Source organism: Capricornis sumatraensis, chromosome 8, assembly GCF_032405125.1.
Source record: "Capricornis sumatraensis isolate serow.1 chromosome 8, serow.2, whole genome shotgun sequence".
Taxonomy (NCBI): Eukaryota; Metazoa; Chordata; class Mammalia; order Artiodactyla; family Bovidae; genus Capricornis; species Capricornis sumatraensis.
This window is the reverse complement of record NC_091076.1, coordinates 81,500,641-81,517,376: the sequence shown is the minus strand read 5'-3', so window position 1 is coordinate 81,517,376 and position 16,736 is coordinate 81,500,641. Positions and strand designations below refer to the sequence as shown.

The window sequence follows — 16,736 nt, the reverse complement described above, 5'->3', positions numbered from 1 at the left end:
TCAGTGGACTGGGAGAGGAGCAGTGGAGAGTCTGAACAACACCGGGAAGGGCTCGGCTGCAAAAGGGAAGATGTCTTTGACATCTACGAGTTATGGGCCAGTGACAACCTTACCTGAAGAAGGTCTTCACTCAGAACTTCAGTCTTCTCAGCCCTAAAGGGAAAATGGGGACACATATCAGTTAAGAGACAAAAACCAGGAATATGGTCTCATAATTATTCCCACCCTCCCCACTTATCGAGCAGTTGTTATACATCTGTGCACATTCTCTCACATTCTTCTCCATTTGTGGTTTATTACAGGATATTGAACCCAGTTTCCTGTGCTACACAGCAGGACCTTGTTGTCTCTCCATCCTGGATATACTAGCTTGCATCACCAGCAATGATTTCCAACAAGAGAAAATGTAGGCCATACTGGGACTGACAAGGAACGTCAAGTAACCAGCATTTCCAGCAAAAACATAGGCTCTGAGGGGTCTCCCGCTACTGTGTGGAAACCTGGATGAAGCACAACAAACACACCTTTTTCTGCCTCCACATATCCTTTTTTCAATTAATAGAATTAAGTAGGTTCCTCCACCCATTCCCTTTGGTCTCCCCTAAACAAGCAAATGTGGCAGAGATTGATCAAGAGCAAAGACAGAGAAAGCGCTGAGTCCTCATGACAAACGCAAGCGTCACCACTGAGATCTGGCCACTAGTATGATGCACCCCCCCCCCCAGAAAGTGGGGAGCTGAAACCAGAGGTTAACACTTTCAGGGAAAGAACCTAGATGCTGGCTGGAGTGTCCCAACCTGTTAGCAATCCCTGTCTCAGCATCAGAGGAAAATGCAGATCTTCCTGGAGCAAAGCACAAAGAGGCATACTCAAAAAAAAAAAAAAAAATCAAAATATAAACTAACCCACAGAAAAGAAAGAAAAAGAATACAAAGCAATTAAAAAAAAAAAAAGAACAGACATAATACAAAAAAATTAAATGGCAGGCTTAATCCTTAACATATTCATAATTGTATTAAATGCAAATGGCCTAATAGATATGCCAATTAAAAGACAGAGCGGCAAGAGTGGACTGAAACAAATCACGTGGGCCACAAGAATCTCACTTCAAATATGATATGGGTAGGCTGAAAGTAAAAGGACAGGAAAAGATATCATGCAACATTGATCAAAAGAAAGCAAAAGTGGCAGTATTAATAGCAGATAAAGTAGAGTCAGAATAAAGAAAATGACCAGAAATACAGAGGAGAATATAGTGATAAAAGCATCAATCACAAAAAGACATAGCATCTTGAATGTGTACGCACTAAACTACAAAGCTGCAAAATATGAGAAGGAAAGTACACTCGCACGCAAAGATGTCAATATTTCTTCTCTCAACAACTGCCAGACCACCTGGGAAAAAAACATCAGCAAGAGTATATATGAACATAATTCCAGGGCCTTCCCTGGTAGCTCAGTCAGTCAGAATCTGTCTGTAGTGCAGGAGACCCAGGTTCGATCCCTGGGTCAGGAAGATCTCCTGGAGAAGGAAATGGCAAACCACTCCAGTATGGGCTTCCCTGATAGCTCAGTTGGTAAAGAATCTGCCTGGAATGCAGGAGACCCTGGTTCGATTCCTGGGTCTGGAAGATCTGCTGGAGAAGGGATAGGCTATCCACTCCAGTATTCTTGGGCTTCCCTTGTGGCTCCCACCTGCAATGCAGGAGACCTGGGTTCATTCCCTGGGTTGGGAAGGAGGGAAAGGCTACCCACTCCAGTATTCTGGCCTGGAGAATTCCATGGACTGTATAGTCCATGCGGTCACAAAGAGTCAGACACGACTGAGCGACTTTCACTTTTTTTTCACTCCAGTATACTTGCCTGGAAAATCCCATGGACAGAGGAGTCTGGCAGGCTACAGTCCATAGGTCACAAGAGTCGGACACAACTTAAGAGACTAAACCACAACTGCCACAAAAGAATGTGACATTTATAGAAGAACACTCCAACCAACATCATCAGAATATTCTTTCCCAGTACATATACCAAGATACACAACATCTGGGTTCATAACATTACTAGCCTGAAAGAACTGAAATCATATACAGTATATTCTCCTGTCACTAACAGAAGAATCAGAAGCAAATATCCAAACACTCAGACACTAAACAGAATGCTTCTAAATAATTCCTGGAACAGAGGAAGTCTCAAAGGAAAAAAACTAACGAACTGAATAAAAATGAAAATGCAATGTATCAAAATGGCAGACACAGCCAAAGCAGTGCTGGGAGGAAATTTTATAGCACTAAAATCATACATTAGAAAAGAGAAACATTTTCAAATGAGCAACCTCTAGTGCAACAACTTATAAAAGAAGACCAAAAATAAGCCCAGAGCAAGCAGAAGGAATGAAATCATAAAGGGCAGAAATAAAGAAGTCTAAAACAAAATCATAACAGAGAAAACCAAGAAACAAAGAGCTGGTTCTTTGAGAATACAGTTGAAAAAACCTCTAGCACAACTGGAAACAGGAAGAAAGAGAAGACAGAATAGGAATGAAACAGGAAATATCACTACAAAATCCTGTAGATTTCAAAAGGTTGTCTTTGAACAATTAACCACATACATGTAAATTTGACAAGTTACATGAAATGAACTAATGTACTTAAAAACAAATTACAATACACTCAATAGGAAAGAAATAATCTAAATAGCCCTGTAACTATTAAGAAATTGAACTTGTACTATTAAAAATCTTGGGAAAAAAATTCAGATCCAGAGATTACACAAGAGAACTTCACGAAATATTTAAAGAAGAATTAGCACTGATTCTACATAATCTCTTCCAGAATACAGAAGAGGAGGAAACACTTCCCAATTGATTTTATGAAGCTAGTATTCCTTTGATACCAAAACCAGACAAAAAAGTTAAAAAAAAAAAAAAAGCTAACTATAAACCAGTATTCCTCACAATATAGATGCCTTGATCCAAGTTTGTACTCAACACTCATTCAATATGGTGCTAGAAGTTTTACTTAGGGCAATAAAGGAAATTTAAAAAAACATATAGATATGAAAGGAACAAATTAAAATGTCCCTATTTGCAGATGACATGTTTGTTTATGTAGGAAATACCAAGGAATCTACCAAGAAAAAAAAAAAAAAATTCCTACAGCCAATGAATTCAGCAAGGTTACAGGACATAAAGTAAGCAAACAAAAATAAATTTAATTTCTATATACTAGCAGTGAATATATATTAGGATTGAAAATAAAATACTATTAACAACTACTTTGAAAAACAAAATACTTAGGAATAAATTTTTAAATACATAGGCACAGAAAGTACATGTTGAAAACTAAAAAAAATACTTATGAAAGAAATAAAAAATCTACATCAAGGGAGAAATACTGTGTTTGTGGACTGGAACACTCAACATAATAAAGATATCAACATTTACAAAATTAGTTATGATTAAATACAATCCCAATCAAAATTCCAAAAGGATTTGTTATAGATACAATCTAAAATCAATACGAAACTGCAAAGGGGGTAGAAAATACAAAACAATTTTTAGAAAGACTAAATTTGCAGTACTCATTCAATTTTAAGACCTATTATAAAACTAACTAATCAAAAGAATATGGTAGTGAAAGGACAGAAAAACAGATCAATGGGACAGAATAAGGAAAATGGACCTAGATAGATATACGCAACTGATTTCTGACAAAGATGTAAAGAGGAAGAAGAGTCCTTTTAACAAACCATGCTCGTACAATTGGACATTCATATCAAAAAATATGAACTTTGTCCCCTACATCATATCATATATAAAAATTCATAAAGGTTCACAAACCTAAATACAAAACCATAAAACTTTTGAAGAAAACATGAGAAAATATCTTTGACCTTGGGGTTAGGTGATGAGTTCTTAGAAATATCAAAAGCATGATCCATAAAAGAAAAAAAAAGGATACATTAGACTTCATTTAAATTAAAAGCTTCTGCTCTGTGAAAGGCACTTCTAAAAAATGAAAAGGAAATCCACTGAAACAAGAAATATTTAAGTATTTGTAGTTCACATAAAAGAACTGTATCCAGAATATATGCAGAACTCTCAAACTCAACAGTAAAAAAATCCTGTTACAAAATGGGCAAAAATATCCAAACATAAACTTTTTTAAATTTATTTTTTAGTTGAAGGATTTTTACGGAAGTTTTGAACAGAAACTTTATCAAAGAAGATGAATAAATGGCAAATAAGTACAAGAAAAATTGTTCAACATCAGTATCCCCTAGGAAAATGCAAATTAATACCCAAATGAGATTAACACAATTGATATAACAAAACAACAACAAAAAGTGCAAAACCCTGACTATATTAAGTTCTGGAGAAGATGTGGAACAACTGGAATTCTTACACACAGCTGAGGGTGGGGCAATGGAAGATGGAACAGTCACTGGGGAAAACAGCTTGGTAGTTTTATGAACTTGAACATACACTTGTCACATGACCTAGCAATCCCACTCTATAGAAATGAAATTTATGTCCCCCCCCTAAAAAACCCTCATAAATGTTCACAGACACTTTATGTATAACAAGCAAACATCCTAAATGTCCTTCATTGGGTGAGTGGATTAATAACAGAATACACTCAACAATTTGTAAAATGCTCAGTCAATCCTAAAGGAAACCAACCTTGAATATAATTGGAAGGACTGATGATGAAGCTCTAATACTTTGGTCACCTGATGTGAAGAGACTCAATGGAAAAGACCCCAATGCTGGGAAAAGTGAGTGAAAGTCACTCAGTTGTGTCCAACTCTTTGCAACCCCATCGACAATACAGTCCATGGAATTCTCCAGGCCCAGAATACTGGAGTGGGTAGCTTATCGCTTCTCCAGTGGATCTTCCCAGCCCAGAAACTGAACCAGGGTCTCCTAAATTGCAGGCGGATTCTTCACCAACTGAGATATGAGGGAAGCTGAGTGGGAAAGGTTGATGCTGGGAAAGGTTGATGGCAAAAGGAGAAGGTGGCAGCAAAGGATGAGATGGTTAGATAGCATCACCAACTCAATGGACATGAATTTGAGCAAACTCCAGGAGATAGTGAAGGGGAAGGAAGTCTGATGTCCTGCAGTTTACAGTGTTGCAAAGAGTCAGACACAACTTAGCAACTGACCAACAACAAACACTCAACAATAAGTAGGAAGGGTCTATTGACACAAGTAACCATATGGATAGGTGTTTAAAGACATTATGCTCAGTGAGAGAGGCCACATGCCCTGATCTGGTACCCAAACGAAACATCTTTCAACAGAACAGTGCCTATTACAATAATATTTTAGTAATCATTGTTTTGCTAAAATATTTTCTACTGTGTTCACTGTATTAATTTCACTATCACTAATGGATTCAGTTCAGTTCACTTTCTCAGCCGTGTCCGATTCTTTGCAATCCCATGGACTGCAGCATGCCAGGCCTCCCTGTCCATCACCAACTCCCAGAGTTTACTCAAATTCACGTCCATTGAGTCAGTAATGTTATCCAACCATCTCATCCTCTGTTGTCCCCTTCTCCTCCTGCCTTCCATCTTTCCCAGCATCAGGATCTTTTCAAATGAGTCAGTTCTTTGCATCTGGTGGCCAAAGTATTGGAGTTTCAGCTTCAGCATCAGTCCTTCCAATGAACACTCAGGACTGATTTCCTTTAGGATGGACTGGTTGTATCTCCTTGCTGTCCAAGGGACTCTCAAGAGTCTTCTCCAGCACCACACTTCAAAAGCATCAATTTGTCAATGCTCAGCTTTCTTTATAGTCCAACTCTAACATCCATACATGACTACTGGAAAAATCATATCTTTGAGTAGATGGACATTTGTTGGCAAATTAATGTCTCTGCTTTTTAATAAGCTGTCTAGATTGGTTGTAACTTTTCTTCCAAGGAGCAAGCGTCTTTTAATATCATGGCTGCAGTCACCATCTGCAGTGATTTTGAAGCCCCCTAAAATAAAGTCTGTCACTGTTTCCAGGAAGTGATGGGACCAGATGCCATGATCTTAAGTTTCCTGAATGTTGAGTTTTAAGCCAACTTTTTCACTCTCCTCTTTCACCTTCATCAAGAGGCTTTTTAGTTCTTCTTTGCTTTCTGCCATAAGGGTGGTGTCATCCGAATATCTGAGGTTACTGATATTTCTCCCCGCAATCTTGATTCAGCTTGTGCTTCTTCCAGCCCAGCATTTCTCATGATATACTCTGCAATGAAGTTAAATAAGCAGGGGGACAATATACAGCCTTGATATACTCCTTTCCCGATTTGGAACCAGTCTGTTGTTCCATGTCCAGTTCTAACTGCTGTTTCCTGACCTGCATATAGATTTCTCAAGAGGCAGGTTAGGTGGTCTGGTATTCCCATCTCTTCCAGAATTTTCCACAGTTTGTCATCCACACAGTAGAAGGCTTTGGTATAGTCAATAAAGCAGAAGTAGATGATTTTCTGGAACTCTCTTGCTTTTTCGATGATCCAACAGATGTTGGCAATTTCATCTCTGGTTCCTCTGCCTTTTCTAAATCCAGCTGGAACATCTGGAAGTTCATGGTTCATGTACTGTTGAAGCCTGGATTGGAGAATTTTGAGCATTACTTTGCTACCATGTGAGAGCAAAGTAATGTGCAATTGTGCGGTAGTCTGAGCATTCTTTGGCATTGCCTGTCTTAGGGACTGGAATGAAAACTGACCTTTTCCAGTTCTGTGGCCACTGCTGAGTTTTCCAAATTGGCTGGCATACTGAGTACAGCATTTTCACAGCATAATCTTTTAGGATTTGAAATAGCTCAACTGGAATTCCATCACCTCCACTAGCTTTGTTCATAGTGATGCTTCCTAAGGTCCATTTGACTTCACATTCCAGGATGTCTGGCTCTAGGTGAGTGATCACACCACCATGATTATCTGGATCGTGAAGATCTTTTTTGTATAGTTCTTCTGTGTATTCTTGCCACCTCTTCTTAATATCTTCTGCTTCTGTTAGGTCCATACCATTTCTGTCATACCAACTATGGGTTGGGATTCTGCATTTTAAAAATGCTGTCCTAGAGAAACCCCTGAGCATTTATCAGGAGACATTTTCAAAACAATCAGCAGATTTTTCTTTTCTCTTTTTGGTTAAACAAAAAATTAGGGGGAAAAAGGTCATCAAGAAGAGAATTTTTTAAATGGCATATATTTACATAATGTTATACCATATGTTAATACATTAATAAAAATAGTTAAATAAAATTTACCCAAAACAACATTGATGAATCTAATAAGTACTGTGATTGGGGAAAAACAAAAGACTACTTTGATATGATTTTCATAAGGCTCAAACCTAAAAACTACAAAATGACATATTGTTACAGGATGAATACACATGTAATCAAATGAAAAACAATGCATTTTAGATGGTGGTTATCTCTAGAAAAGGAAGAGGGGTGGGATTTGAAAAGGATAAACAGGTAGCTCCAACACAATTGTTAGTGTTCTGGTTCTGAATTTATACAGTACATTCATAGCTTTAACACGGTTCAGAATATGTATATGAAAATACAGGTAATCTATGTATCAAACAAAAGATAATATAAAAAATAAGCACCAAGTATTAAGCATAAACTTGTATAAATGGTTCCTTGCATAAATGATTTACATACATATACATATATAGCTATACACACACACATATATTTAAGGCAGAATATAGGGAATCTAATGAGTATTTTTTGTTTTATAGTCTTCTGGGATTATAGGACTCATTTATGCAAGTTTATATACATACATTGGAGAAGGGAATGGCAACCCACTCCAGCATTCTTGCCTGGAGAATCCCACGGACAGAGGAGCCTGGCGGGCTACAGTCCATGGGGTCACAAAGAGTCGGACATGACAAAGTGACTTTCACTTCACTTCATATATACATATGTTTTATATATAATAAATATATCATACATTCAATATACATAAACTGTGACATTATAAACATTTTCTTTAAAGATATTACTACTTTTTCTTTAAGAGTAAGAGTTGAGTTTTAGGGCATCTTGATTGCTAGCTAATTATTCACAGTTCAACTGCACATAAAATAAAATTATCAATCAAAACAATGTAACTATATAATTGATAAGGCAGCAACAAACTCCTTTAAAAGAAAAGGATCTTGTGCTGGAGACAAATTTTGCTCTTAAAGTGTGGGGTCATACACTTATTTGGAAATCAAAAGGGTTTAAGAAACTCCTAGAATGTTTTGCTGACCTGGGAAGATTGATCAATACTGAATTGATTGGAGGTCGCTTAGCCCGACTGTCCACTCGCCGGAGACTTCCTCCATTACACACAAAGCACTTCAACAGAGCACTCAAGACTGACCCAAGCAAGGTGGTGGGCTCAAAGGTGATGCTAATTTTAGGAAGCCTGGTAATTTTGGTTTCATCTTTGTAAATGAAAGAGCATTGTTCACTACTAAGACAATGAACACTACTGTTTTCAGAGGGTGCGTCATTCTACAGAGTGATAGGCACTGTGTAGGTGACACCTGAGTACAAGTCATGTATTTTTATTTTTTACACCAAGAGACTAATGGAAATCAGAGCCTTGGGCAAATGGATCTAAAAATGGTGTACTGTTCTCCTTAGGGGCTTAGGAGAATAATCACCACCACCCACAAAAATCCTGACTGTCGCCAGTGTCATACTGGAGCTTGTCAGGTCACAGAATCTGTTCCATGAAAAAATAGCTATTAGACACTGCAAAGAAAAGCGCTCTGTGCAAAAAATGTTAGGAAACACTGAAGGTTATATTATCCATTAACAGAGTCTTATTAAAGTATTAAAGGCTCTGAGACATCCTGTAGGAAATTAAATGGCTTAGCCAACTCGTCATTTCCCAAATCTATAAAAATATAGTTCACATAACACCAGTTTGCAACCACATCCTGAGTGCGGAGTATGACAGTGAAGGAAACATTCACTACGGACATGCTGGAGATCTTACCTGACATGCTGCCTTAGAGTTCCAGCCTCATCACAGAAAGACATTTAGTGGCAAGAGAGCCAAGCAACGATTCTCAGCTGTCATTACAGAAGTCTCAGAGATAAGCTGCCTTTAAAGCAGAGATAGTCTCATTACAGGAATTCCTTGGTGGCTCAGTGGAAAAGATTCCCTGGAGGAGGAAATGGCAACCCATTCTTCCTGCAAAATCCCATGAGCAGAGGAGCCCGGCGGGCTGCAGTCCATGGGGTCTCAAGGAGTCGGTCACCACCGAGCACACAAGCACTGGGCTATGGGGGTCCCTACCAGTCCAGTACCTGAACCTGCAGTGACTCAGAAGAGGAAGAATAGTGTCCAGACAACAGGAGCTTGCAAACAGATGAGTGGAGGTATGGATTCATGATTGGTTGTTTGCCTATCAAAGATGTGCTTGCAGGCAAACTGTCTGCTCTCTCCAGGAATCAGCCAGGCCTGGGAGGGGCAGTCTCTCCTGAGACAGTTCAGTTCAGTCGCTCAGTCATGTCCGACTCTTTGCGACCCCATGAATCGCAGCACGCCAGGCCTCCCTGTCCATCACCAACTCCCGGAGTTCACTCAAACTTACATCCATCGAGTCGGTGATGCCATCCAGGCATCTCATCCTCTGTCGTCCCCTTCTCCTCCTGCCCCCAATCCCTCCCAGCATCAGAGTCTTTTCCAATGAGTCAACTCTTCTCATGAGGTGGCCAAAGTACTGGAGCTTCAGCTTTCGCATCATTCCTTCCAAAGAAATCCCAGGGCTGATCTCCTTCAGAATGGACTGGTTGGATCTCCTTGCAGTCCACTGGACTCTCAAGAGTCTTCTCCAACACCACAGTTCAAATGCATCAATTCTTTGGCACTCAGCTTTCTTCACAGTCCAACTCTCACATCCATACATGATCACTGGAAAAACCACAGCCTTGACTAGATGGACCTTTGTTGACAAAGTCATGTCTCTGCTTTTCAATATGCTATCTAGGTTAGTCATAACTTTTCTTCCAAGGAGTAAGCGTCTTTTAATTTCATGGCTGCAGTCACCATCTGCAGTGATTTTGGAGCCCCCAAAAATAAAGTCTGACACTGTTTCCACTGTTTCCCCATCTATTTGCCATGAAGTGATGGGACCAGATGCCATGATCTTAGTTTCCTGAATGTTGAGCTTTAAGCCAACTTTTTCACTCTCCTTTCACCTTCATCAAGAGGCTTTTTAGTTCCTCTTCACTTTCCGCCATAAGGGTTGTCTCATCTGCATATCTGAGGTTATTGATATTTCTCCCGGCAATCTTGATTCCAGCTTGTGCTTCTTCCAGCCCAGCGTTTCTCATGATGTACTCTGCATAGAAGTTAAATAAGCAGGGTGACAATATACAGCCTTGACATACTCCTTTTCCTATTTGGAACCAGTCTGTTGTTCCATGTCCAGTTCTAACTGTTGCTTCCTGACCTGCATATAGGTTTCTCAAGAGGCTCCTGAGACAATGAGACTTCAAATGCCCAATCATGAAGTATACAGAAAATATAGTGAAGACAGTCACTCTTTTTTTTAAAGGCAGATGTTATTATCTTCAATTTTTTTAAATTAAGTCAACTCTAAATTAAGTCATCATCTTAGTATAATATGAAGCCCCTGGTGGCTCAGATGGTAAAGAATCCGCCTACAATGCAGGAGACCTGGGTCCAGTCCCTGGGTCAGGAAGATCCCCTGGAAAAGGGAATGGCTATCCACTCCAGTATTCTTGCCTGGAAAACCCAATGGTCAGAGGAGCCTGGTGGGCTGCAGTCCATAGGGTCGCAAAGAGTCAGATACGACTTAGTGACTAACAGTACTAATGTACCAAAGCATAGTCCTGGACCCACAGTATCAGCATTGCTCCTGCTAGCATTCAGCTGGTGTTCTTTGAAAACTGTTACATCTGTAGATGTATTCTTGATGAATCTGCAGAGAGAGATGTATTCCACGTCCACTTTCTCCTGCACCATCCTGACTCCCTCCTCCTGGAGTGCTTCTTAAAGCAGATTGCCGGAGCTCATTCCCAGAAGTTCTGACTCAGAAGGTCTGGTTGGGACTGGAGAATTGGCATTTCTAACAAGTTTGAAAGTAATGCTGATACTGTGGGTCCAGGACTATGCTTTGGTGTATTATACTGTTAGTCGCTAAGTTGTATCTGACTCTCTTTGACCCTATGAACTGCAGCACGCCAGGCTTCCCTGTCCTACACTATCTCCCAGAGTTTACTCAAACTCATGTCCATTGAGTCAGTGATGCCATCCGACCATCTTATCCTCTATTGCCCCCGTTCTCCTCTAGAACATCCTGCTGAGTCAACAAATTTATCTTCTCAAGGTCCCCAAACTGCCCCCATCTTCCACACCCAGGCATCTCCCGCTCTTCATACCGATCCCCGCCGACCCTGCCTGCCTGACACACTCCATGCTGCAGGCACATCTAACTTTCCCTTGTTCACCAAACAAGCGCCCCTGGGACATCTATCACGCTCAGCGACGGAAAGCACTTAGACACAGCACGTGCTCTATAAACACTCATTAAAATGCAGTGCCATCTTTGATACAATCGGGCACAGTGGCTTTCCCTACTCAAACCTGCTCATTTTGTCAGACTCTGCTACCTGGCTCTCTCCTAAAGGCCATCCCCACCTCTGCTGCTTTGCCATCTCTCACCAAAGAAGGTGGGAGGCCAAAACCGTCCCAGTTTCTCCTGAAATTAGGAATACCCATGTGTCCTGGTTCTAGGCTCTAAGACAGAAGCAGAAGTATGCTTCGGAGTCATCTGGAAAAGCTCTACTTTCCTGATAAGAATGAAGAGGACACAGCTGTCAGGCTCTTTGTCCTCTTCCTGCTTTGAATGAAGATATGATGGCAGGAGTGGCAGCAGCTGTTTTGTAATCGTGGAGAACTGTCAGAACTGCAGAGATGCTGGCTTGACATGACCGAATCACTGATACAACTCCACCCACCATTTACACTTGGACTTACTTTTGAGAGAAATCAACCCTTTTCAAAGCCATTCTAAGTGGATTTTTCTATTACTAAACTCAGTACAATCTCAGCTCAACATACTGGCTGCAGAGGGTCTCATCCTATAGCGTATCTTATTCTGATTAAAAGTGCAATAATTTGATATTCCTGAAATTGTCCATAGTCCCCTCCATCTTAAAATCAGTATAGCAATTATTAATTTTTCACTGAGAATCTTCATTAACTACCAGTCTGAACATGAATACATGTGGGGGGTGGCGGTGTGAGAATTACTGAGAAAGGCTTCCAAAGGCGGTAGCATCAGCAGGTACTGAGGGCTGGGTAGGATTTGCCAGACAGAAACAAGGGAGACAGTCCAAAGTGGCAGAGCAACCACGAAAGGCATTCCCTTTGCACCAAGAAAAGGCAACTAAATAAAGAGAAGCAGGTTAACAAGAAGAAAATCGCCTCTTGGGAATAAGAAGAGACACACATGGCCAAGTTATTCTAATGCCAGGACAAAGCTGTATTTTCAAAACAAGGCACAAACAACACTTAAATTGAGAAAGAAAACACCTTATTTAACTAGTTTCTTCTGAGACCTTCAAGAAGAAAAAGACACCTATTAAAAACATAGAAAGCTATGAAAATAACAACAATTAGAACCCCAGAGAGATTTCTGGAAGCAAACCCTACAGAAGTTCCCGGGGGGAAAGGCTGGAAAAAAACAGAATGGGAAATTAGTATGAAAGAGAAAGAGAGAGAAGAAAATTCTTAGAATGAAAGAGACACCCAAGCCCTCAAATTGTGAGTGCCTGGACTGTGAAGGACACAATAAAACAAAGAGATCCTAAAGGCTGTCAGAGAGGATGAAGCTATTGAGTTGCAACAATCAGACCATCAGCAGAATTTATTAGAAATAACTGACGATAGACTACCACAGACCAATTCCAAAATTCTGAGTGTAAATCCATTTCAATCTAAAAACAATTTTTATTATGGTAACTTATCAGTCAAGAACAGAGGCAAAATGAAATCGTTTTTATAAATAGAAAAGGAGGTTACCTCTCTTTCTGAGAAAACTCCTTAAGGATGCACTCCAGGGAAAAACAAGGATAAAACTTCAATCCAGCAAGAAATGATAGAAATAAACCTGAGACCAGAAGAGGAAATCCCAGGATGTCGGCCCCTCAGGAAACTTTGTGAACAGTAAATCCAAGTCATAACTCAGTGGCCTCGAAGATGAAGACAGCAAACAAGATAATAGATGGAATGAATAAGCCGGAAGGTATGAAGGCATATGATTCTCCCAAGAGGAAGAGACAAGATAACCCCAAAGAAATTGTAGGAAAAGTGCCCAAGAAAGACAGGATTCAAATATGAATTTAAAAAAACATGAACTGAAGTAAAGTGATGCATGATCAACTCATTTGTAGAACATGACAGAAGAGTATTCATTTAACCCTGGCACTAGGCAGAGTCTCCATGATCTGAGTAGATATCTTTATATTGGAACCACACAGCATGAAATAGTATTGACATGTTACTGGGCTCTGCAATGAACAATATTTAAGTAGCTACAAAAGAAGTATTTAATTGACTTGACTTTTAGAATCAACCCATGATCAAAGCATAGAGCATGTAATTATGGGGATTACAGGAGAGAACGAATGTAAATTTTATCAGTCTTTGAGATGTGAAAAGAAGAAAAAGAGAAAGGAAAGAAGGGAAAGAAAGGAAAAAGAGGGAGAAGAAAAGAGCTGAGAAAGAGAGGTGAATCAGGTTCACTAAAGCCATACAAGAGAAACTGTACCACTTGGGGCATGCGCAGAGAGATTTAAACGTATGTAAAATGTGGTTTGTTACAACAATTTCAAAAATGGTAATGCAGGAGGAGGCAGGTGGTTTCATAGAATCCAAACCTCATCTCCCCAGTAGGAAGGAAACTGTGTGTGTGCACGCGTGTGTGTGTGTATATATGAGAAAGAACCAACAGTACAAGCGTATTATTTACAGATGTGGGAACAAGTTCCCCAGGAATTAAATACAGAAGCCATAGCTGTCTCCATGGCCTTCCCTGATGCCTCAGTGGTTAAGAATCCTCCTACCAACGCAGGATTCAATGTCTGGTCTGGGAAGATCCCACAGGCTGCGGGGGTGACTTCGCCCTTGTGCCACAACTATGGAAGTCTGTGCCTAGAGTCTGTGCTGCTCAACAAGAGAAGCCACCACGATGAGAAGCCCACTCGCCACAATTAGAGAAGGCTTGCAGGCACCAACCAAGACCCAGCACAGCCAAAAATAAAAGTTATTTAAAAAACGAACAAACAAACTGTCTTCAGAGAGCAGGCCTGGGCATGGGATCAGGGTAACAGGGCTGGTACCTTTTTGTGATAAGTCCTTCTCTACAACTTGATTTTCTGAAGCCACATCCACCTATTATTTTAGTTTTTAAGGGACAAGGTTACCTGAGTCAGGCACCCACAGCTGTTGGAAGCACGAAATGGTTCATCTTCATTAAATGCAATCTGGGGTCACAGAGTCAGACACAACTGAGCAACTAACACACAAACACAGCTGATTAACAATGATATGCTAGCTTCAGGCACACAGCAAAACGTCTCAGTCATAAGCAATCTTTTAAAAGCCTGAACATAGAGAAAGTGTTTCTCCAGGTAACTTAAAAGGAGGAACTCTTCGCCAAGAAATAACTGAGGATGTAGACAAAGACCGAACTGTAAGAAAGTTATCCAAGCATTGCTGAATGGAGGTCTACGTTTATACTCAATCTTTTGTCTCTGGCCCTTTGGAACATGGATATACTGGAAAAAACCCAAAGAATTACACCCCCCCCCCAAATGAAAAGGAATTGTTTAAATGGATGGACTTTCAGGTAAGTATTAAAAATGATGACATATTTGACATGCAAAGGCATTGATATATTAAGCAAGGAGAAGCTATAAACCAGTACATGCAGTAAAACACACACACACACAGACACAGAGACACACACACAGACACACACACACACACACGGATGCTGTTGTTTAGTCACTGAGTCGTGTCTGACTCCTTGCCCCGACTGTAGCCCGCCAGGCTCCTCTGTCCATAGGATTTCCCAGGCAAGAATACTGGTGGTGTGGGTTGCCATTTCCTTCTCCAGGGGATCTTCCTGACCCAGAGATCAGACATGTATCTCCTGCACTGGCAGGTGGATTCTTTACCACTGAGCCACCAAGGAAGCCCCAACTCAGAGGCAAGCGGAATATGCTAAGGTATATGTTAAGGTGTTGTGAGCCCTGTGTTCTTCCCTTGTGTTAAATATTCTAATTCTTCTACAGTGAACAGTGTGAGTATTGTAAAATGTATTGCAAAGGTGGTTACCAGGGGTTACGGGGGAGTTACTGTTCCAGGGATACAGAATTTCAGTTTTGCTAGACGAGGACTTACATGGATGGTGGTGACGGCAGTACAAAACTGTGAGTGTCATTAACGCCGCTGATCTGCACACGGAATGACTGTATGAGGACGCGTGGAGGAGACGGCTGTCTGCAAGCCAGGGAGAGGGGCCTCAGAAGGAGCCAACCCCATGGATACCATGATTTGGGGGCTGCTAGCCTCTGAAATTAGCAGAAAATAAACTTCCATTGTTAAGTGCCCTGGCGATGCCACTTGGTTTAGCCGCCCTGGCAGACCCCACAGAAGCCCATTTTGTATCTTCTACCTCCACCTTCTCGCGGTCACTGAACTGAGTGCCGTGAACCTTCATGGTTTTAAGGCTGGATTACAACATGATCTCAGGGCTGCAGAAGAGAGTCACAAACACTGCATGACTCTCACGCTCTCCTCTGCTCACGGTTTGGGGTCTATGTTTGTCAGAGACCACGGTCTGGTGACGTTCAGAACAAGACCTGATGTGCTTCCTGAACATGAAGGGATTGATCGGCTCAGGATGAACAGATTCCAAGCCGTCCGTGGGGGCAATTTCCAGGATATCTGTCATTGCAGACAGGTTCTCTGGGGTGGACTTTAAGTGTGATTCTCTCTGAAGTTAAAGCCTGGACTCAATGACTTGCCAAGGTCTTTTTCTGGTCTATGGTTTGGGCATGGTTTTAAAAATAGACCTGTGATCCAGTCCGGCGGAAAGTGGCTTGGAAGTACAGCTCTCCGAGGGGCCAGTCTCTGACACTGAAAATGACAGAATACCCTGGTGCCCGGCTCCGGTGTGACTGGCAGACTTTATACAGGGAGGCTGGCCCCAGGGTCCAGCGGGCAGGATTCTGGACACAATTCACTACAGCAAGAGGACCAGGGCCACAAACGTGGGTTTACACTCCTCTGGCCTCCTGCTCTTGGCAGTGCGGGTCAGGCAGGGCTTAGAGGGACCAATAAGAGGTTATTTTGCCATGATCAGTGGTATTCCAAAAGTGTGCCCATCCAGACAAAATACTGATAGTGGGGCCTGTGGCCTCTCTTCTGGGGTCCTTCCCAAGCCACACTGTGAAGGGGCCCAGGTAGAGGTGCAGCCACAAGTGAAGCCAGGCAGACCGTGGTCCAGGCTGATGCTGTGAGCTGCGGAGACAAGGGCTCCAGTGATGCTCTCAAGGTTAGGGGTTGGTGTGTATGTGTTGGCAGGGGTGGGGGGGTGGACTTTTCCAAGCTCACCGGATAGGTGAGCAGGCCTCAGCATCTGAACCACCACAGCTGACATCGAGTGCAACAGAAATGAGCCTT

At 41.3% G+C, this 16,736-nt stretch overlaps 1 protein-coding gene across 5 annotated transcripts in view; it reads right to left on the bottom strand.

The window, feature by feature from the left end:
- Positions 1-16,736, bottom strand: part of ARHGAP44 (Rho GTPase activating protein 44) — a 116,642-nt gene that overhangs the window by 51,601 nt on the left and 48,305 nt on the right. For 4 of the 5 annotated variants that reach the window (XM_068978879.1, XM_068978878.1, XM_068978882.1 and 1 more), the window contains exon 2: positions 114-153. In XM_068978879.1, coding sequence (XP_068834980.1) covers positions 114-153 — 40 coding nt within the window. Of the gene's footprint in view, positions 1-113; positions 154-15,452; positions 15,468-16,736 lie in introns of those variants that run through there. The other variant, XM_068978880.1, reaches the window with a different exon arrangement.